Raw genomic sequence first — 22,486 nt, 5'->3', positions numbered from 1 at the left:
ATTCGGTTCTCGACCAAGTTGTTCACAGAAAACATGCCTCCGTTTTTTAACGGAACTTCAGTTCTCAGCCTGATAACCTTTTCATGCTGATACAATATAGGAAGAGATTGAGTAAAATAGGCACCATGCTTCGTCGTCATTTTTCAGTTCAAAAGATCACCTCTACTAGAGACAAATGCAGGGTTTTGACAAAGGGAACCAAGATAACTTCATTTTTTTAACAGGACTTCAGTGATCACAAATAAGGGTCATAGGAGAGCAAACATGCCAGGAATTGTCTATATCTTCCCCCAGAGAGGACAGTCCTGCTGTTTTAGAAAGGAACTTTAAAGCAAGCGATTCCTTAAAGTTTTTAAGTCCCTTGCCTAAGCAGCATATGTGTGACAACCACTGTCCTCCCAGGGGGAAGGAATATGGTGCATCTGAGATGGTAGAAACTATGAGCCACTAATCTGGAGCATTACTTCATGGCCATTAAAATTCCTTGCTTTACATGTTTTGTAAGGGTCACTGAGCAATTGAGCATGTACATCTCAGTGAAATTCAATTATAGTAACATTGTACTTATTATAATTCCCTAAAGTTTAGTATACTGTACTTTAAAGGTTTTCCTATTTTTATGGGGTACGGGGTCACAAACTAGTAAAAGAGAACAATTAACTCCTGAAATTCTGTTCCATGATTAACTTTATTTTGTTAGTATGAATTTAAATGTTCTCAGGTCATTAGTGTGTTGTTGTTTTTTACAATGAATGATAATGCTGATAGTTCAATTTTATGATTAAGTTTCTGCTCATTAATCAACATATGTTTGAGAATTTTTTTTTTTTAAAAGGGCAAAGCATTTAATCTTCTTTGCCATATAGTAGGTAGTACCCTAGGTAGATTAACCCTTAATGGCAAATGAGAAACACATTCAGCTAGTCCGTAGGTGGTGAGTAAGGTTGAGTGGAGAGGGTAAATACTAATTCCTATGGACCAGAACTGGGAGCCATCAGAAAGCATCAGGGTCTTTTGTAGTCTCAGGTGAAAGCAAAGAGGTTGCCCTTTGAAGAGTATATTTACACTCTGCCACAGATGCTGGAATCATTATAGTGAGGTGCTCTTAAAGGGTTAATTCAGATCTGAGTACCTCTCTGGCTTTGACTTATCCTTAGGAAAGGAGGAGAGGACATGAACATAATGACAGTTTCAGTCCAGAGCCCTTCTTACTAATGCCTTTCGGCTCTTGCACCTCCCTGTGTCATCGATTTGAATTGCTCCAGTGAGAAGATTCTCTTCTGCCTCTGACGCCAGTTGGACACTACCTTTTCTTCATAGCATGTCTGATCCTAATTAGGATAAGCAAAGAGAATAATTGCAGCGCAGTTAGTGGGAGGATGTTAAGAAAGAAAATGTAGTAAAGTAAGGAAAATTTCTGCAAGATAGAGGGAACAAATGTCAGGAAAAGTCTGTGCACATAAGATAGTCGGCACTCATAGTAAAAAAACGAGATGTGTCTTTGCTGATACTTGGGAACTCGCTGAAGGCCACTTCAATTAGATAACTTATTAGGTTGAGAACTGAAATGTCTATAAAAGACATAATCTGATCTATGACTCACACATGGACAAATGATGTTTTTAGTGCTCAAAGAAATAGAGTCCCTTCACATAACCTAAAAATGGTACAGACAGGACAAATGAAATAATATGTATTTTAAATTCTAAGTGACAACAAGAGAGCAGGGAAACACAATGCTAATTAATAAAAGAAATGCTTATAATCTAAGAACTTCTGCCTTAGAATTAGGTTATGGTGCATGCAGTAACTATGAAGTACAGTAAAGAAGTACAGGTATCAAACTGAGCATTTTGCTCTAAGTAATGAAATTGAAATATTTGATTACCAGGACAGATTTTAACAGAAAATTTAAGATCTATCAGTCATCTTGCAGATGTCTAGTATTCTTTTTTAACTTGGGAATTAATGTGTAACACATTTCCAGTTTGTGAGCATTTTTAATAAAAACTCATGGTGTTTCTATTATACCAAATTACATTTTCCTTTTTTCACTTTTTCTTCCCTCAGGAAACTTACTGGACATTCTTTCCACATGGGCTATAGTATGGCAATTTTGAACGGCATTGTAGCTGCTCTTACTGTTGCATGGTGCCTCATGTAAACCTACACTGAAGCAATATTCTTGGCAAAACTTAGTCACTATTGCTTTGTAATACCATGGAAGAGCATCATCTCATACTCAGAAGACCAAGAAACCTGCTGTTTATTATGTGATTCAGATGCCTGTCGTATCATCATTACGGAGGACCTTCTTAAGCATTGTTCTAGAACCTAGGTATTGGGCTGAGTATTAAGTTTCAAGTAATATCTTAAAATTGTAAGATGTTTACCTCATGTCTTTTGTCTGTGTTATTTTTCTAAGCTGTAGAAAGCATTTTAATGGAACAAACTGGAAAACTTGAATACAGTATATACCTTTCCATGTATATACTACATTTTCCCTAAGAAATACTGATATTACTGTTTAATTGAGATAAAAATATATCTTAATTATTCATTATATCAGGAAAACAAAAATGCCCACTACTTTGACATTTTATAGAAGCTACTTTTCAGTCAGAATATTTAGTTTTTGATATTCATATACTGTAATCAATAGAAGGTGCATTTATATTTTTTAATGGTGCATAGTTTCTTGTGGGGTTTTTTTTTTTACATATTTAATACTACATATTGAATTTGTATGTTTTAAAATTGTTACATCAAGACAAATGTAAATGTTATTCTTTAGCTGGTGCAAACCTAATACCAATATTTTTAATGTGTATTTTGTCTTTAAGCAAAAAAAGCATATTGACCTTAGTTTAAAATTAAGTAAACTTATTTTTAACAAAAAAAGTCTGAAAAAAGGTAACTTATAAGCCATTAAAATACTAAGAAATTTGAAGCTATTCACTATTTCTGTTTCCACAATTCCAAACATTTATCCTGGTGTATATGTGGTTACTTCAATAGAACTGGTTTATTTTGTTTTTAATAAATACTAACCTTACATTTTTATATTTAGAAATGCTTGAACTAGTTGGTTTTTAATCTCAAAAATTTACATACCAAAATGGAAAAGGTATTTTGATACAGTATGTATATATGTATAATTTTTTTATATATAGTTTTGTAATTTTCCTATTTAAATGTTCTTCTGTAATTGTGGTGGTGGTTTTTTTTTTTTATACTAATTAAGCCTTAATTTTCCTCATTTCCTTTCTAAATATCTATTTAGAAAGTCATTTCAATTTTAAAAAGATGGACTATTTAAAATGCTGTTTTCCCTCGCCATAGAAATCTTACATTTAGGAAAGCATTGTAGACTGAAACTGGTTAGTCAGGCTAAATGGGAAATTAATGTGTACAGTCTGTTTCTGTTATCTGCTGAGTGTTACTGAATAAATGATTTAATGATGGTTCTAAAAGTCTTAACTTTTTACTAAGAAACCTTTAGTTGGAAATGACAAATGATGCTCTAATTTAAATGATCTGAAGTGTTTCGATTAATATGAGTGTATTTGTGTATGTACATATAGACATACATACATGCATCATATATACAAGTCCCATGGCTTAAGGATTCCCTCCAGAGTGGATATTGCAGTGAATCTATTTTCCCTCCCTGTCTTCCTCTCCCCACCCTTCCCCACCTTGGCTCTAACTATTGCAAAGGAATGTACAAGTAACAAAATCACCACCCCTTCTAACCCCCCTTCATTTGGGTAGCTTCTCCAGATTCTTTGTCTTATGACTAAGAAAAATACTATAGTAGACTCTCTGTATGTAGATACCTATAAGATAGATACATATAGATAATCTATAAGATATTTTTTCTGGAACCCTATTTCTTCTGGACTAGCACTCTTCTTTCTTGAGAAATTTCTGTCTCCAGTTTAACATAGGTTCCAAATATAAGCCATCCTACTTCGACGGCAGAGTGAATGACTAAGATAAGTACCTAACCAAAGCTGGGCCAATCCTAGTTTCTCATCTCTCCTGGCCATAGTGATTGCAGCAGGAATGGAGATGTTACTCAAATCAGGCCAGTCTTTTCCCAGGTTTTTCAGCTTGAATTTAAGGTACGATTAAGCTGGGAAGGTAATGCTGGCAGCCAGGGCTCAGCCACCTCAGTGGGAAGGAATAAGGCCCACATGTATAGTACTAATGGCATTCTTGTAGTCCCTAAGCCCAGTGGGGACCCTGCCATTCTTTAAATCTGGTAACATGAGCCAGTAAATTCTCCTTTGGCCTCTGCCGTTAATATTGGGTTTTGTCACTTTCAATAAAAGGAGTCAAGATGAGTTTATATGGCAGCTGGAATCCATCTCTATTACGAGACTGACTCAGATGATTTCATCTCTTTTTGTGTAGATTACAACATTCCATTCAGTGACTTGTGAAGGATACATTGCGTATAAGTGTGCCTGTGGCCACAAAAGAGTTTGGGAGTAAAACTAGTTATTAATCTACTTGCTGTTTCATCAGGAATTCATTATTTATGTCCCCAAATTCAATTCTGCTTTAAGTTATCAGAATATTACTTTAGTTGTCAAGATGTGGTAGCATCCCCCATCCTGTCTGTGGTTTTTTCCTTCTGCTGTTTCTGCAGTTTCAGTTACTCTCAGTCAACCTTGGTCCAAAAATGTTAAAGGGAAAACTCCAGAAATAAACATCTCAATAAAAAATTCATAAATTTAAAATCACATGCTGTTCTGAGTAGCATTATGAAATCTTGTGCCATTTTACCTGGTCATGAATCACCCCTTAATCATTTAGTGGTCATCTCGGTTATCAGATCAACTGTCACAGGGCTTGTGTTCATGTAATACTTATTTTACTTAAAGGCCCCTAAGTGCAATATTATTGATGCTGGCAATTTTGATATGCCAAAGAGAAACTGTAAAGTGCTTACTTTAAGTGAAAAGGTGAAAGTTCTCAGTAAGGAAAGAAAAAATTGTATACTGAGGTTGCCAAAGTTATGGCCACAATATATGATAAGTGCTTAGTTAAGATGGAAAGGCATTAAATTTGTGGGTTGAAGACATGAACAGAAAATGTGTTCTAATTAATGGCACCGTGTTACTCCAGGAAACATTGAGTCTATTCAGACTTCTGCAAGGGATCCCCTGAAACAAGTGACCACATTCATATAACTTTGATTACAGTATATTGTTATAATTGTTCTATTTTATTAATTGTTAATCTCCTACTGCCTAATTTATAAATTAAAGTTTATCATAGGTATGTATGTATGTATGAAAAATACATAGTATATATAAGGTTTGGTACTATCATGGCTTCAGGCATCCACTGGGGGTCTTGAATTCCCCAAGGATAAGGGGAGACTACTGTATAATGAGTCTTTAGTTACGATGAGTTATAAATACAGTACTATTACTTAATAACTTAATGCATCTGTTTCCTTATTTGTAAAATGTGAAGAATGCCCCTTCCTAACCTTTCTTAAGTTGGTACCAATCATTTTCCAAACTCCTGGCAATCCCGCCAACTGCTAGTTCCCTTCCATGAATATGCATAACCCTTATTTTACACCATATTTCTTCAAGCCAAGGAGACAACAACATGAACTGCTTGAAGTTCTCCCTAGGAGGATGTTTCTGTCCTTCAGTGCCACCCATGAACAGGGGTTTTAATGCCTCGTTTTTGGCCAGTAGTAACAGTACACAGAGCACCTATAAGTCAAGCTTGAATTTTTTTTTTTTCTAGCATCAGTCAGTTATTCATAAGGAACTCTCATGAGGCCATACTTGTGGGTTGAATGAATTGAGTCAGCAAGACAGGAAAAAGCAAACTGACAATGTGATCATACAATTTACTCGTGCTCTTGGACTGATTCAAGACACTTCTGGATGGTGGAATTCAGAGATGCACCTGTGTCAGTGGTTCTCAACTAAAGGCAATTTTGCCTCCCAGGGGCAAAATTTAGCAATTTAGCTAAACATTTACCAATGCTTAGACACATTTTTGATTGTTACAATTGGGTGATGCTACTAGCCATTAGTTGGCAGAGGCCAAGGATGCTGCTAAACATCTACAGTGCCCAGAACAACTCCCCAGCAGAAAGAGTAACAACCAAAATGTCAATAGTGTCAAGGCTGAGAAGCCCTGATCTGTGACTAGATGGATCAGACAACATCCTGTTCAGAATGGACAGCTGGGGTCACAGGGTTACCTGGAGTTCCAAGACCAGGCATTCATTCTCTAAAAGCTCCAATAAAAAGAACTGTGTCTCAAAAGGACAGAGTTACTAGCTTACTAGGACTCGTCTCTGTGCCAGTCCCCTGTGGGCCTCTGCCGGGCAAGGGCCTGTGTTTGTACTCAAGGGAAAAATGCTTCCACAGAGTTTATATACAGCAATGCTATTGTTGAATTGGCAGTGAAGGCCTCATTTGACCATGTCAAATACCTTAGAGCACTGGACACACAGGCAAAATTGGTGTTAAGGTACTGACTGGAGTGATTGATAATCCACTAAGTGGAAATCTAATTACTGCTATGCAGTGGGAGCCAGGAGTATGCACAAAAGGCCCTGAGTTGCTTCCTTGTTAGACTCATTTTCAGTTAGTGGAATATTACAGCCTTATACAGGCAGGGGCTCAAATCCCTCAGGAATGAGGTTTTGGTTACCTCACTGGATCTAAAAACCTGTACCTGTAAAGAGTTCTGGCTGAAAGTCAAAGGACATGGAATAGATATTGAACAAAAGTAAAAAATACTAGCTAGGGTCTTGTGACCAGTTTCAAAAGCAGCTGTAGCCTCCACCCATATTTCTTTCTATAGCATCTGAGTAATTAATTTCCTTTTCTTTTTCCTGCTTCTCTCATTGCATATAGGATTTTTGACATTGGCTAACTACAATGTAGTGCATGGATTGCAGAACATTGTGATGGGATTAGTATATAACTTGGGAGGAATTGACATTTCCCTGAGATCCTGGATATGGAACTGAATATAGTAACCTATCAGACTACTAACTGTCTTCCTGTGTGAGGAAGGGTCTGCATTCTCAGCTGAATAAGGAATGGTTGTGCTGAGTTAAGTGGGATGGTTTTTTGAAGTGTAACCATGGGAAGCAGTGGGTATGTGTATCCTAGACAAGCAAAGGAGTGTACTCCAGTGGGTATGTTGTCAGTTTTTGACAGCTCAGCCCCAAAGCTCATTCTTACTTTGGGAGACTTGTTATGTGTCTGTGGGAATCAAGGCTCCACATAGCATTAGAGAGGGCTAAGAGGTTAAATGTTTTCTTTCTCCCAAACTGGTTGCTTGGGTGCCACCAGTTATATATTTCAGCCTAAATTTTGAGTTGTGAACGAATTGCAGTCACTAACAGAAAGCTTAGAATTAATTCATAGTTGTTCCATTCTGTGGCCCTGGCAATGGTTTCCAATTGTGTTCAGCAGTGATTGATACAATCCTAACCAGGCTGTTTTGAAGCATAACCTTAGCTATAGTCTCTGCTACCAAGCTTTCTATCATTTTATGATCCTGGTTTTCTGGCCTTTCCTTCAATTCTGTGAGCTATTCCCTAGCCTTATCATAAAATTATTTTCTTCTTAGCTAGCTAAAGTCAGATTTTGATGTTTAAAACGAAGAACCAAGAATTCATCATTTATCAACACTCCACATCTACCTGTCCACAAACTTCTTGAAAGAACTGTGCTCCACCATGATTTCTGCCACCTGGATTTATTTCTTTTAATACTAATTTGTAAAAATTAGCATATGCTAACTAGCCTTATTATTTCATAATGACCCATCTTCCTAAAGAGTCTTTTAGCCTCTTTTTTAAATGTACACAATACTTAGGCTGAAGCCTACACACAGCAGGTGCTCAGTAATTGTTTTATTACATTTATTAAACACTTAATCTGTGTATAGAGTTACAGAGTGGTATAAGAAAAACTGAAAAAATAACTTCGGAAGATATGACTTTAGATCTTGTGTATCTTATAAGTACATGAATCAACGGTGAGAAACACTACAAACACATAGGCAAGTGCTTCCTATGCTAGTACAAATACCCTTCATACCACACTAGAATTTTTTCAAAAATAAAAATGGTAATAGGAATTGATCATAAGTATAATTTTTAAAATAAGATGTATCCCTGCACTTCCTTTAGACCTGACCACTTGCAGGGCTATCGGACTGAGCAGATAAGTGGTATAATTAAAGGACAATCCGTGTAATTTATTCAGATTTTCATAAATATTAGAACAAGCCTCCACAAGAAAGTAATCTTAAATATTGAGTCACTGGGATACAGACCTAAATTATACAAAACTACGGGTGGGTCACTTCCCTGCGTAAAGAAGTATCTAACAATATTAGATGGTTCACAAAGACCAGTGCTTAGAAGAATATTTTTACTTATAATCTTAAAAATTCGTGTACAGCAAAATGTTCAAATTTACAGATAACACTAAGCTTTCCTAGATACTGGAATTTGGAAAAACTCTACAAGACTTTCCCAGGACACATACAAGTAGGCAGAAAAATGACAAATATTTAACGGAACAACTGGTAACATGGGGAAAAAGTCCAAATGTATATGAAAGGGACCACCAGGAAAAATGTTAGAAACAAATTGAAATACACCCTTTGAACTAAAGCTCTGGCCTCTGCTACTCAAGAAAAAGTCAAGACTGTCTCATATCCATGCTGAAAAGGGACCAAATGATCCTCAGAGCTTGCAAGTGGTAGTTTTAGAAGTAAATTCCTCAGTCCATTGCAAACTTAGAGTTTCTACCATAGATAGTGGGGGCTAAAAATCTAGACAGCTTTGATAAAGGTTTATAAAGCCAGGAATAATGAATGTTGCCGTTTTTAAAGGTAGAATGCTTCAGAGATATAATTAATCTTGTGAGAGGGGAAAGTTCTGGAAAGTAACCAAGTGTTGATATATGTCACCTCTAGGAGAGAGCACTGAACGGGGTGAAAATTGCTGGCATTTACCCTAGCAGCCTTTTCTTTCCAACGAAACTTAATCACTGTGTCCTTGCCACCTCCTGCAGCACTGTACTCCCTGTTCCTCCCTCTGTTCCCAGAAATCAACATTGTTTTACACTCGCTTACATGAAATTAATGGACTGAACTCTTATTTTCCTTCTCTTTAGAGGAAATTACAAGACTAGCCACGAGTGGCTTTGGATCACCTACAGAATGGACCTGGATATTCAGTTAAATTTAATATGTCAGGGAAAATATGTATTCATAAGAGCAGTTCAAAATTAAAACCCAAATCCTGAGCCCCAAAAATGTTTGTAGATGTTGACTTTGCTGCTGAAAGTTTAACTGCATCGTTTTTTAAACTACTATTTTAAATTCTGTCAGTATAATTTGTATGTCAAAAAGATAGGACTTTATATATCTGTATTTTTTCTAGGTACTGAGAAAGTAATTACTACTTCTAGGCAAGCTATAATCATTTGTAATCCTTAGCGCTGTACAAATCTGCTTAAGGTGAAAGTCAGAATCTAAAAGAGTAATGAGAATATAATTTTCCATTTTGCATTAAATACAACTAATGCTTGCACTGTTGGATATTACAGGTTCCTACTGATGTAAAATATAGAGTGCGTGACATTTATTCTATATCAGTTTTTACATAAAATTGTACTTTCAGATTGAGCAAATTTCATTTGTATTCAGATTTGGAGAAACAAAATGAGAATCAAACTTTTAAGTATCATGTGGGCATCCAATAAGAAACATTTTATAAAATTGATAGAATAAATTGTTTTACGTTAAAGGACCTACTAGAGTGAATCTCAGAAAAGTTTTCTTAAAAGCCTTTCTTGATAAAATTTTATATCTAACTTAATGACAGGTAGAGGTCTACAAACAAAAAGAATCACGAAAGTATTTTATAAATGAAAATAATTATTTGTTCCTATTTCTCTGTTTCCCAGTAAGAACAGAATTTTTACTTTGTAGAAGTGTATGATAAATATGCATAAAAGGAAAAAGAAATAAGCAGGTTTTTAAAACTAAAAACAACCTAAGAAAAAATTTTCAATAATTTTAGTAACTTATTGCTACCCAAAATAGGCAGATAGGTAGTCCCCCAACCCTACAATGAAAATCTTAAACAATTGGAAATTTCTTAGTGTTTAAAAAAGGAGTTTTAAGGCTGTAGGTAATATAAAGAATATGACACACACACCCCCCAGTGGAATATGAACAGAGAAACTATAGGACAAAATTTTAAAGTATATTATACCAAAGCTCTTATTTTAATGTGTTTGGTTTATTCCTCTATTTCCATATTAAGATTATTTTTCTGATACAGGAAGAAGAAAAAATGTGTAGTAAGTGGCTAGTGTTGACACCGTGAAGCCAGAGGGTATAGCAGTGCTAAAACAATAGTCGAGGACATGCTCCTTCCTGGTGGAATACCTGAAGACTTGGTAGGAACAACTCAGTGACTAATGCAGCTTTCAGTCTGGCAATATTCAGTAGGAGCCTCAAACTACTCATTTTATTTCTAGGGCTTTATCATAAAAAATAATGTAAAATGCAGAAAAATCTCTCTATGCCAGAGCATAGCAAATAATTTGTTATAGTAAGAAATAATGAAAGCAAACTATGAGAGACTAACAACATATGGTACAGAACATACAATGGAAAATTATGTGGTATTTTTAAAAGTCGGCTATCATGAGGAGCAACAGAAAATGTTATGTTATAATCAAGTTAAAAAGCAGGATACGGGACCTATGTAAAGCTGAATTTCAACTATGTAAAATAACTGCGTGGAAAGATAATATGAAGGAGAATCATTGAAATATTGTTAGAGGTTTTCTTTGAGCAGTTAAACTATAGGTAGTGTTAGTTTTCTTCTTTATGGATTTCTACATTTTCTAAATTTTATAAATGTACATTTTCATCATTACAAAAACTATAAGATTTTAAAAAACAAGAATAGTAATTTGCTACTTATAGTTCTTGTGAGGATTACATAAGATATTCAGTATTAAATTCTTTATTTTTTATTATTTTATTTTTTTCAGGGGACTAGTAAGAATTTATTTTTTATTATTATTATTTTTTAGTGTTTCTTTATTGTTGAGAATATTACAGATGTCCCCTTTTTATCCCCACTGATCCCCTCCACCCCACACCCATCCCACCCCCAGGCTTTCCCCATACCAGTTTCTGTGTCCATGGGCTATGCTTATAAACATATACGTTCTTTGATTAATCTCTCCCCACCCACTCCCCCACCCCCACCTTTCCTCTGAGATCCCTCATTCTGTTCCATGCTTCTGTGTCTCTGGATCCACTTTGTTCATCAGTTTATTTTGTTTATTATATTCCACATATAAGTGAGATCATGTGGTACTTGTCTTTCTCCAACTGGCTTATTTCACTTAGTGTTAAATTCTTTAGCACATACTAAGTATTTCCTTAGAAACACAAATAAAAAAAGGGGTAGCTTACCTATTTAGCAATCAGGGTCGCTTGCATTATTATCAGTAAACAGTAACAAAAATCCCTTCAGGATGCATAGAATCAAATTCTGTTGCTCTGCTTAGACACATTTTCAGGGATATTAACTGAAGAATTTTTTTAAATACCAAACAGCAGGAAACAACCTAAGTAATCACAGAGGATTAAATATATTTTGTTCATCCATACAATGGAATATTATGCAGTCATTAAAAAGAATGAGGTAGATCTCTAGGCATTGAAAACAAAGATGTTTATCATATAGCTCTAAGTGAAAGCTAAATTGCAAAACAGAATTATTGTATAATCTTTGCTTTATCAAAGACAATAAAAACAGGAAAAAATCTTCTATTTTATGGGTCTGATAACAATACTTTTAAGGGGCTGAACAGGTGACATGACTGAATCTCAGATCTAAAAATCAGAAAGCACTTCTAGCTAAAGTGCCCAACTATATTTAAGATTTTTAACTTTAAAAACATAGCATAATCTAGATATTTTTACCTCTAGTATTACAAGACACCAGTAATTTATTAAAAATATTAAAGTATCTATTAAAACTTGGGTGCAGGTAGAAGAAATACACTTGGGCTACTTTATTATATGGGTGCTGTGAAATCTCTCAGAAATAAAGGCTAAAACACCAGGCTCTTAGAATATCCCCCTTGATAAGAGTGTTTTTGTATGTCTGATGCCTTGAGCCATGCTGTACCAGTTTGACAAGATAAATTCACTCTAATGATACGATCCGTGGTGAATGCCATTTTCCTTTTGGAGTGGGAAGGGCTGGAATCTGAGTAGTTGAAGTCAGTCATACTGGCACTGCATGCATACGTAACCCTAATAAAAACCTTGGACGCCAAGGCTTAAGTAAGCTTCCCTGGTTGGCAACACTTCACATGTATTGTCACGTGTTCTTGAGAGAATTAAGCATGTCCCCATGTGACTTCGCTGGGAGGGGACATCTGGAAGCTTATGCCTGGTTTCTCCTGGACTGCACCCCTTGTGCCTTTTCCCTTTATTGATTTTAATCTGTATGCTTTCACTATAATAAACTGTGAAAATAGGTCTAATAGCTTTTGAGTTCCTTGAATCGTGCTAGCAAATCACCAAGCCTAGGGATGGTCTTGGGGACCCTGTACAAGAATTAACTGAAAATTTGTCTGCCCGGCCAGGCATGGCTCAGCGGTTGAGCGTTGACCTAGGATCCAGGCGATCGGGGTTCGATTCCCGGTCAGGGCACATGCCCAGGTTGCGGGCTCGATACCCAGTTGGGGGCGTGCAGGAGGCAGCCGATCAATGACTCTCTCATCATTGATATTTCTATCTCTCCCTCTCCTTTCGTCTCTCTAAAATCAATAAAGATATATTTTTTAAAAAAAGAAAGAAAATTTGTCAAAAGATACAGCTACTCTCCTCTCCCTAGGACCTATGCAAGTGTTAAGCCACCCTTCCCCAAATGACAAGCTCTGCTTGATTCAAATACACCTGCCCACAGGTCCTTAGAGGATGCTGGCACTGGAAAGTGATTTAAACCAAACTTCTCATTTTATAGATGAGGAAATTAAGAATGAGAAGAAATTATATTCAGTGGCCACTGTGCATCTCTGGGTGTCATCTCAGGTTTGGTTAGATTAATTCTTTCTTTACATTGTCACCATAGGAACCTAGACTAAATCTCTGGCTGTGTAACTGGGTAAGGACAGTTAAACATGCTGCTGTTCTGTGGTAGCTCTGTGCTTCTGGAGCCATGGTAGATAGAGACTCTTGACCAGCATGGGAATGGAATAAGCTAGCTGGTGATTTATAGGGCAAAGTGCTCTTTGAAGTCCAAAAACTCCCTGGGGCTATCCTGTGTTAGCTTCCCTACATTAGTCACTGAAAATGTATACAATGAAAAAAATTAAATTTAGTTTAAAAAGAAAATGCGTATACTGATTTTTTTGTTTCTTTTTTCCTTTATTCCCCTCCCCTTTATTTGTTCTTTCTTTTTTTCTTTGGTTTTCTTTTTTTCTTCTTCTCTTTTTCTACACTGATTTTTACATTTGGTCACATAGCCAGGTTTTGCTCTGCGATGGGTGTAAAAGACTGTTCAATAAATAGTATATTAGTTTCCTACGGCTGCCGTAACAGATTACCACAAACTTGATGGTTTACGTACAACAACAGAAATCTCCTTTCTCATAGTCCTGGAAGCCAGAAGTCCAAAAAGTCCTGGCAGGGCCTCATTGCCTCTGAAGGCTTATGGGGAGAATCCTTCCTGTTCCCGCTCCAGCCTCTGTTTCCTTGTATTCCTTGGCTTGTAGAGGCATCACTTCAACCTCTTCTCCTTCTTCTTGGTGTCCTTTCCTGTCTCTTATAAGGACATTTTCACAGGACTAGGGCCACCCTAATCCAGTATGAGCTCGTCTCAATCCTTACCTTAATGACCTTACCTTAATCTGCAACGACTCTGCTTCCAAGTAAGGTTACATTCTGCGTTTCTGGGTGGATATGAATTTGGGAGGATGCTATGTAACCCACTATAGTCAGCTCCCCTGAGACTGAGATATCTCACACACAGTTGGGTGGTTTGCATTCTGAACGTGAGTATATCTGTGTGACAGAGAGGACCTGAAACTGTGCCTGATGTTCTGGTGGTTCCTCCTATTTTCCTTTCCTTTCTTGTTCCTGCCACTGTGTTTGTTCTGCCTATTATATTTTGTGAGTATACCTCGTTAGAGAGTCCCTTGAGTGCTTTCAATGTTCTTACCCAGTATAAGCTGTTGTACTTTTGTTTTTATTACTTTTAGTGTTTTATTTTCCAGTGAAGTCATCTTTGTCTTGAATCTTTCCTGTTTTGGTAGAAAAAGCATTAAAGCATTTGATTGTAGATTGTGAAACCTATTGCTAACCCTGGTCTGCCACAATGGAGCCATGTGACATCCAGCAAATTTTTTGAACCTCACATTTCTGAGCTAAGAAGAATATATGTAAGCCTAGGTGATTTCTGATGTCCCACCCTGTGTCAGTTTGGGTCCTCTGTGAAGCAGGTGACAAGAAGGAATTTGAAGCGCAAGAAGTTTACTGAGGGAAATGTCTGTGAAAGGTTGAGGGGTGAAGAAGCAGGAGTAAGTGGGAAGAGTGACACTGTCTGAAAAGGGGGAAGGAAGGAGAATTAGGCAGTAAAAACCTCAGACTGGAGCACAGCTCTGACATAGTCTTGGGGGCTTCCAGAACAAGGACTGCCCTTAGAATAGTCCTGCATGGGCAATAATGGCCTGGCTTTTGTACCTACACTGTGCCATTAGCCAGGAGCAGCCCAGGAAGAGTGTAGTGTCAGCATAAGCACTGCTGTGGATCCCAAAGTTAACTGGTGGGAATCACCTAGAACTCTTACTGCAGGTTCTGTCTTGAAGGAAGAGCTGAATGGCGTAACTCTAGGACTGCCACAAGGACGACATCTAAAATTCGGGGATTATGACCAATATCTGTTTGTTTGTGTCCCCCTCAAATTTATATGTTGATGCTCTAATCCCCAATGTAGTGGTATTAGAAGGTAGGGTCTTTGGGATGTAATTAGGCTTAGATGAGGTGATGAGGGCGTGGCCCCCATAATGGGATTAAAGCATCTTTATAAGAAAAAGAGACCACAACTCTCTTAGTCACGTGAGAATAGAAGATGGCAGTCCATTGTAAACAAAACAGCCTAGTACTGGCACAAGAACAGGCATATAGACCAGTGAAACAGAACACAGACCCCCAGAAATTGACCCATACCATTACGGTCAATTAATATTTGACAAAGGAGGCAAGAGCATACAATGGAGTAAAGACAGTCTCTTCAACAAATTGTGTAGGGAAAACTGGTCAGACACATGCAAAAAAATGAAACTAGACCACCAACTTACACCTATACAAGAATAAACTCAAATGCATAAAAGACTTAAATGTAAGCCATGAAGCCATAAAAATCCTAGAAAAAAACATAGACAGTAAAATCTCAGACATCTCAGGTAGCAGAATTTTCACCAATACATCTCCTAGGGCAAGAGAAACAAAGGAAAAAACAAACAAATAGGACTATATCAAAATAAAAAGCTGCACAGCAAACGAAACCACCATCAAAATGAAAAGGGAGCCCCCTGTAAGGGAGAACATATTTGCCAATGACACATCTAATAAGGGGTTAATCTCCAAAATATATAAAGTACTCATACAACTCAACAAAAGGAAGACAATCCAATTAAAAATGGGCAGAGGACTTAAATAGACCCTTCAAAAAGGACATAAAAATGGCCAAGAGACATATGAAAAATGCTCAAATTCACTAATCATCAGAGAGATGCAAATTAAAACCACAATGAGATATCACTTCAAACCTGCCAGAATGGCTGCCATCAACAAATCAACAAACAAGTGCTGGCGAGGGTGTGGAGAAAGGGGAGCCCTAGTTCACTGCTGGTGGGAATGCAGACTGGTGCAGCCACTATGGAAAGCAGTATGGAGTTTCCTCAAAAAATTAGAAATGGAGCTGCCTTTTGACCCAGTGATCCCACTTCTAGGAATATATCGTAAAAACCCTGAAACACCAAACAGAAAGAATATATGCACCCCTATGTTCATAGCAGCACAATTTACAATCTGGAAACTGCCCAAGTGCCCATCAGTAGATGAGTGGATAGAAAAGCTGTGGGACATTTACACCATGGAATACTATGCAGCTGTAAAGAAGAAGGATCCCTTACCCTTTGAGACAGCATGGAGGTACCTGGAGAGTATTATGCTAAGTGAAATAATCCAATCAGAGAAAGACAGACATCACATGATCTCACTTATTTGTGGAATCTAATGAACAAAATGAAACGACAACAAAATAAGACCCAAGGCATGGAGGTATGGAACAGACTGACATATCTCTGTGTTTGTGTGTGTGTAGGGTGGGAATGAGAAGAGATAAACCAAAGAACTTACATACTTATATGTATAGCCCATGGACACAGGCAATAGGGTGATAAGGCCTGGAGCAGGGGGGGGACTAGGGGAGGGGGCTGGGGGACATCTGTAATACAGTCGCCAATAAAAAACTATTTTTTTTAAAAGAAGATGGCAGTGTGCAAATGAGGCCGAGGGCTAATACCAAATCTGCCAGCACCCTGATCTTGGACTTCTCAGTCTCCAGAACTGTGAGAAATAAATTTCCATTCTTAAGCCATCTGGCTATGACATTTTGTTATAGCAGTTCAAACTGACTAAGAAGACACTGGGGATTCCTCATTTTCATGAGAGAGAATATGAGACTTCCTCAATGTCAGTGAGCCTCACTCCATTTGAGAGCCACAAGCCAGACTTAGGCTGTGTTGTGAGTGTCCCTGCTTCTCACCATGTGACGCAGATTTAATTCTCTCCTTCATGTTCCCTCTGTCCCCTCTGAAACGACATCCACCCCCTCCCTCCCTTTCCTCACCAGCTGTACAGCAGGCAATCCTCTGAGGGCTGGCAGCTCCACCTCAGCTTCTCTTCTGTAAGGAGCGCTTCCCACCCTGGCTGTACACTGGAATCACCTGGGGACCTTCAGAGATGTTCAGTGCTCAGGGCCTGCCCAAGGTCAAGGAAATCAGAATCTCTGGGGGTTAAACCAGACATAAATGGGTTTTAAGTCTCTTCAGGTGACCCAATGGGCAGACATGGTTAGCAGCACTGCTGCAGAGGCCTGTAGCCCAGGGCAATGAAGCTCAAGCTCAATTAATAAAACACTCCAGTGGCACTATTTCCTTTCCTGCTCTTCCTTCCTTCCTCCCTTCCTTTCTCCCTTTCTCTCTTTCTTTCTCTTTTCTTTTTTTTTTTTTTTGAAGAGACACATAACTGTTTCTTTTTGAATTAGATATAAGGGATATTAATTTTATTCAATAAGAACAACACAAATTTTATATAAACTGTCCCCTACCATTTGTCATTTCAGAGTCTGCCATGCAGTTCTTATTTTCTTAACCCATTAAGTTACTCCTGTGGTTTTGTGTTTGAGGGGAAGTTATGTTTCAATAATAATGAAAAATATTTTGATCCCTTTGAGACAGAGTTGATTTCTGTAATGCTTTTGTGAGGTTGGGGGAAGGGCCGAGTCAGAGCTGTTTTTCACTGTCTTGGACAGTTTTAGATGAGACTTGTTTGTTCAGTTTTATACTATCCTGCATAAAATCACTGCTGTCCGGAAAGGGACACATACTCATTGCTCTTCATTTAGTAAACAGGTATTTATTGTGGGCCTGCTATGTAGTGGGTACTGTGCTTTGGATCAGTGATATAAAGATGAATTAAAGAGGTTGGATCTATCAATGTGGAAAAGGTTAATTCGATGGATATGGGTCTAACTTTCAGAGAGTAAGCCAGACATATACTCACATACTTAAGAAGTTATTCAAGAGAGGAAACAAGATGGCGCAGGTAACAGCTGCACCCGCCGCCTCCAGCAATCACATAAAAATTACAACTAAAATACAGAACTCAGAGCCTCCTGAAATCTGCCTGAACAGAAGCCCTACAACCAGGGAGCTGAAGGAGCATCGAGACCGGTAGGAGAAGTGGAGACGCGGGCGGATCGGGGCTGAATCGAGAGACGCGGCTGGGGGCCCACAACCGGTTCCACGGTTGAAACCGGGGAGGGAATCTCAGCGGTGGGGGTTTCCCGGAAGACTGAGGGGTCCCAGCCCCACAGCAGGCCCCAGCCCAGGGCTCCAGGGCCGGGAAGAGACGTCCCCACAACTCCGGGCTGTGAAACCAGCGGGGACTGTCCCTGAGGGTCGCGGAGGCTGCGGGAGCCCCAGCAGCTCCTCTAAAGGGCCCGGCACGGACTCAGTCGGACGCTCCCTCTGAGCCCAGCGCCGGGCAGCAGCCTGAAAGGACCCGGGACACTTGGGGGGGAACTAACCTGCCTGAGATCCGGGCGAGAGGTGGAGGGGCGGCTTCCTCCCAGGCAGGAGAGCTGGCAGAGGCCATGGCTCCTTAGGCGAGTCCTCCCTGCACACAGCCGGCAGGCGGGCGCCATGTTTGCATCGCCAGTACCTGACTCTCACCTTTGGCCCCGCCCTGTGATCCTGGAGGCCCCGCCCCTCCCCACCTGCGGCTCATCCAGGCCCTTTCCAGGGGCTTTTCTGTGCAAGTGGCCTCTCGAGCCTCATGCTTAGGACTTTCCTAAAATCTCTCAAACAACCAGCAGCGGGCCCCATATGGCTTGATAAGCAGCCCCAGGCCTGGCACTAGCGGCAGCTGCATTGGCTCATAGCGTGGCCTCTCCTGGACACCTCCAAGCCCAGCACAAGTAGCAGCCAACTACGGTTTGCTGTGTAGCTTATGCTGGGTGGCCCTGGGCAAGGCACTGACAGAGGCTGACTTTGCACCTTCCGGGAGGCCCCAGAGACAGTGCACCTGGTGGTCAGACTCGACCACACTAGATTACAACCCTAGCACATCCATGAGTGACACACTCAAGGGGCGCATTTGGTGAACACCAAAGCCCCACTGAAGTAAATCCTGCTCCATAGGGGGTCTCCAGCACAGCAGCTCTTTGGTCATAGTTGCAGCTGGTGCTCACAGCTGATTGGCCTGGGGGTCAGATCCTCCTGGTGACGCCAACAGCAACCAAGGCTCAACTACAACAGGACAGTGCACACAGCCCACACAGGGGAGCACCTAGAAGGCCCTGCTCAGGTGACTGGGGAGGCTGAACCACTGGACTCTACAGCACACCTACTACACAGTCACTCTACAAACTCAAGGAGACATAGCAGCTCTACCTAATACATAGAAACAAACACCAGGAAGCAGCCAAAATGGGGAGGCAAAGAAACATGTCACAAAGAACAGGAGAAATCTCTAGAAAAGGAACTAAATGAAATAGATCCAAGCAAGCTAACAGATACAGAGTTCAGAATTTTGTTTATAAGGATGTTCAAGGATATTAGTAAGAGTATGACGAAAATAATTGAGAAAATTGATGACATAATAAAGTACCAATTTGAAATGAAGGCTACATGAACTGAAATGAAGAATAGTTTACAGGGAATCATCAGTAGAGGAGAGGACGGTGAGAATCAAATCAGCAATTTGGAATATGAAGAAACAAAAAACACCCAACCAGAAGAACAAAAAGAAAAAAGAATCCAGGAATATGAAGATAGTATAAGGATCCTCTGGGACAACTTCAAGAGGCCCAACTTTGTATTGTTGGGGTGCCAGAAGGAGAGGAAAGAGAGCAAGAAATTGAAAACCTATTTGAAAAAACAATTACAGAAAACTTCCCCTACTTGGGGAAAGAAATAGACTTACAAGTCCAGGAAGCACAGAGGGTCCCAAACAAGAGGAACCCAAAGAGGCCCACAGCAAGACACATCATAATTAAAATGCCAAAGGTTAAAGACAAAGAGAGAATCTTAAAAGCAGCAAGAGAAAAGCAATTAGTTACCTACAAGGGAGCACCCATCCGACTGTCAGCTGATTTCTCAACAGAAACTTTGCAAGCCAGAAGGGAGTGGCAAGAAATATTCAAAGTGATGAAAAATATGGAACTACAACCAAGATTACTCTACCCAGCAAAGCTATCATTTAGAATTGAAGGGCAGATACAGAGTTTCACAGATAAGAAAAAGCTAAAGGAGTTCACCACCAGACCAGCACTAGAGGAAATGTTGAAGGATCTTCTTTAAGAAGAAGCCAATGAACAAAAGAATCTGACAAACTAAATAGATCCAGAGACATTGACGCATGTAACAGACGATCATATTTCAGAGGGAAGAGGAAAGGGGGGTGGAGAGTGGGAAGAGATTAACCAAAGAAGTTATATGCATATATGCATAACCCATGGACACAGACAATGACTGGGTGAAGGCCTGGGGAGGGGGTGGGAGTGACGTGGAGGGGGTCACTTGGCGGGGGGGGGGGGGGAATGGGACACCTGTAATACTTTCAACAATAAAGAAGATAAATTAAAAAAAAAAAAAGTTATTCATGATAATGCTGTTAGGTGTTTGTAGTTTATTTAAATATATTTTATTTTAAAATGTGTTTGATAAGCATATTAAAAATTTTTAAGATTTCATACAAAACAGGTTATCAGTGGGGAATGTGTTGAAGCAAGCAGGAGGTTCTCATACTTTTATATTACTTATTTTTTAAATTTTTACATTTTAAAGATGTTTTTACCGATTTTTAGAGAGAGAGTGAGGGAGACATCCATGTGAAATAAAACATAGATCAGATGCCTCCTGCACGCCCCCTACTGTGGTTTGAACCTGAAACCCCTGGCATGTGCCCTGACCTGGAATCGAACCAGCAACCTTTTGGCGCACAGGACAGTGGCCAACCAACTGAGCTACACACACCAGGGATATCAATTAATTTTTTCAAGTACAGTAGAATTCTAAGTTACTGTGGTAGGCATGAGGTTTCTGGTATTTTTAAAATTAAAAAGATAGCTATAAAAAAAGTTAAGGAATTGAGAAATAATTTCATGGTGTTTTAAAAGGACTTTGCCAATCAATTAAAAAGTGTTTTCCTGCCTTCCCATTAATAAAAGAGGCTGAAAAATAGCCTTGCCCTCTCTTGGTAGCCCTGCTTTGTTTTGAGACAGTTGTTCTACACTTTAAAAATGGTTACCTTTGCCGTAGCTGGTTTTGCTCAGTGGTTAGAGTGTTGGCCTGCAGACTGAAGGGTCCCAGGTTTGATTCCAGCCAAGGGCACATATCTCGGATGCAGGCTTGATCCCTGGCCCTGGTTGGGGCTCATGCGAGAGGCATCCAATTGATGTGTCTCTCTCACATTGATGTCTCTCTCTCTCCTCCTTCCACTCTCTGAAAAGCAATGGAAAAAAATATCCTCAGGTGAGGATTTTAAAAAAAAAAGGTTACCTTCTTTATAACACAAACATATGAAGCAAACTTGTAGCAATCAAAGAACAAACATTTCTCTCAGATCACCTGCTAAAAACTGATCCCAAAGACAGCGAAAGTCTCTTTAAAAGACATTATCAGGATTCCAATGAGAAACAGAGCCAGCAGGAGATAAAAACAATCACTAGGAGATGGATGGACAGATAGATAGATATAGACAGATAAGTAGATAGATACAGAGATATCTTGCCACATTATGTGTGTGTGTGGGGGGGGAGAGATGGATGGATATTTATTGTAAGTAATTGGTTTACACCACTGTTGGAGGCTGACTAGACAAGTTCAGATCTATAGGGCAGGCTCTCAAAAAGGGCAGGCTGTAAACTCTTAGGCAGGAGCTGACACTTCAGTTCCTTAAATGAAATTTCTTTTTTTCTCTGGGAAGCTTCAATTCTGTTCTTAAGGCCTTTCAGCCAATTGGATCAGGCCCACCCAAATTATCAAAGATGATCTCTTTTACTTAAAGTGAACTGATGGTAGATGTTAATCACACATATAAAATACCTTTCCAGCAATACCTAGATTAGTGTTTGATTACATAACTGGGTACTACTATAGCCTGGGTAAGGTGACACATTAAAACAACATCATGGTCCACCCTTTGTCAATACACATCTCCTTAAGTGATTTTTTTTTTTAGGGTGTATAGATTATTTTACTTTATTTTTAATTTATCTTTATTGTTGAAAGTATCACAGATGTCCCCTCCCCCCCCCCATTGATCTCCTCCACCCCACATCCACCCCACCCCCAGGCCTTCCCCATACCAATGTCTATGTTCATGGGTTATGCATATAAGCATAGAAGTTCTTTGATTAATCTCTCCCCACCCACTCCACCACCTCCACCTTCCCTCTGAGATCCCTCAGTCTGTTCCATGCTTCTGTGTCTCTAGATCTATTTTGTTCATCAGTTTATTTTGTTTGTTATATTCCACATATGAGTGAGATCATGTGGTACTTGCCTTTCTCTGACTGGCTTATTTCACTTAGCATCTCCTTAAGTGATTCTTAGTCTGCCTGTTGACTGAGATGCCTGGGGAC

The 22,486-nt window shown here is 39.1% G+C and overlaps 1 protein-coding gene across 1 annotated transcript in view; it reads left to right on the top strand.

Moving 5' to 3' along the window:
• ARL6IP6 (ARF like GTPase 6 interacting protein 6) overlaps positions 1 to 3,473 on the top strand; it is a 33,403-nt gene extending 29,930 nt beyond the window's left edge. Inside the window, exon 4 of the mRNA XM_016205854.2 lies at positions 2,071 to 3,473. Within this exon, the coding sequence (XP_016061340.1) occupies positions 2,071 to 2,164 (94 nt within the window). The 3' untranslated portion in view covers positions 2,165 to 3,473. The remainder of the gene's footprint in view (positions 1 to 2,070) is intronic.
• The last annotated feature ends 19,013 nt before the right edge of the window (positions 3,474 to 22,486 follow it).

Source organism: Miniopterus natalensis, chromosome 8 (genome assembly GCF_054644295.1).
Source record: "Miniopterus natalensis isolate mMinNat1 chromosome 8, mMinNat1.hap1, whole genome shotgun sequence".
Taxonomy (NCBI): Eukaryota; Metazoa; Chordata; class Mammalia; order Chiroptera; family Miniopteridae; genus Miniopterus; species Miniopterus natalensis.
The sequence above is the reverse complement of the archived record's forward strand: the minus strand, read 5'-3'. Positions and strand labels throughout refer to the sequence as shown.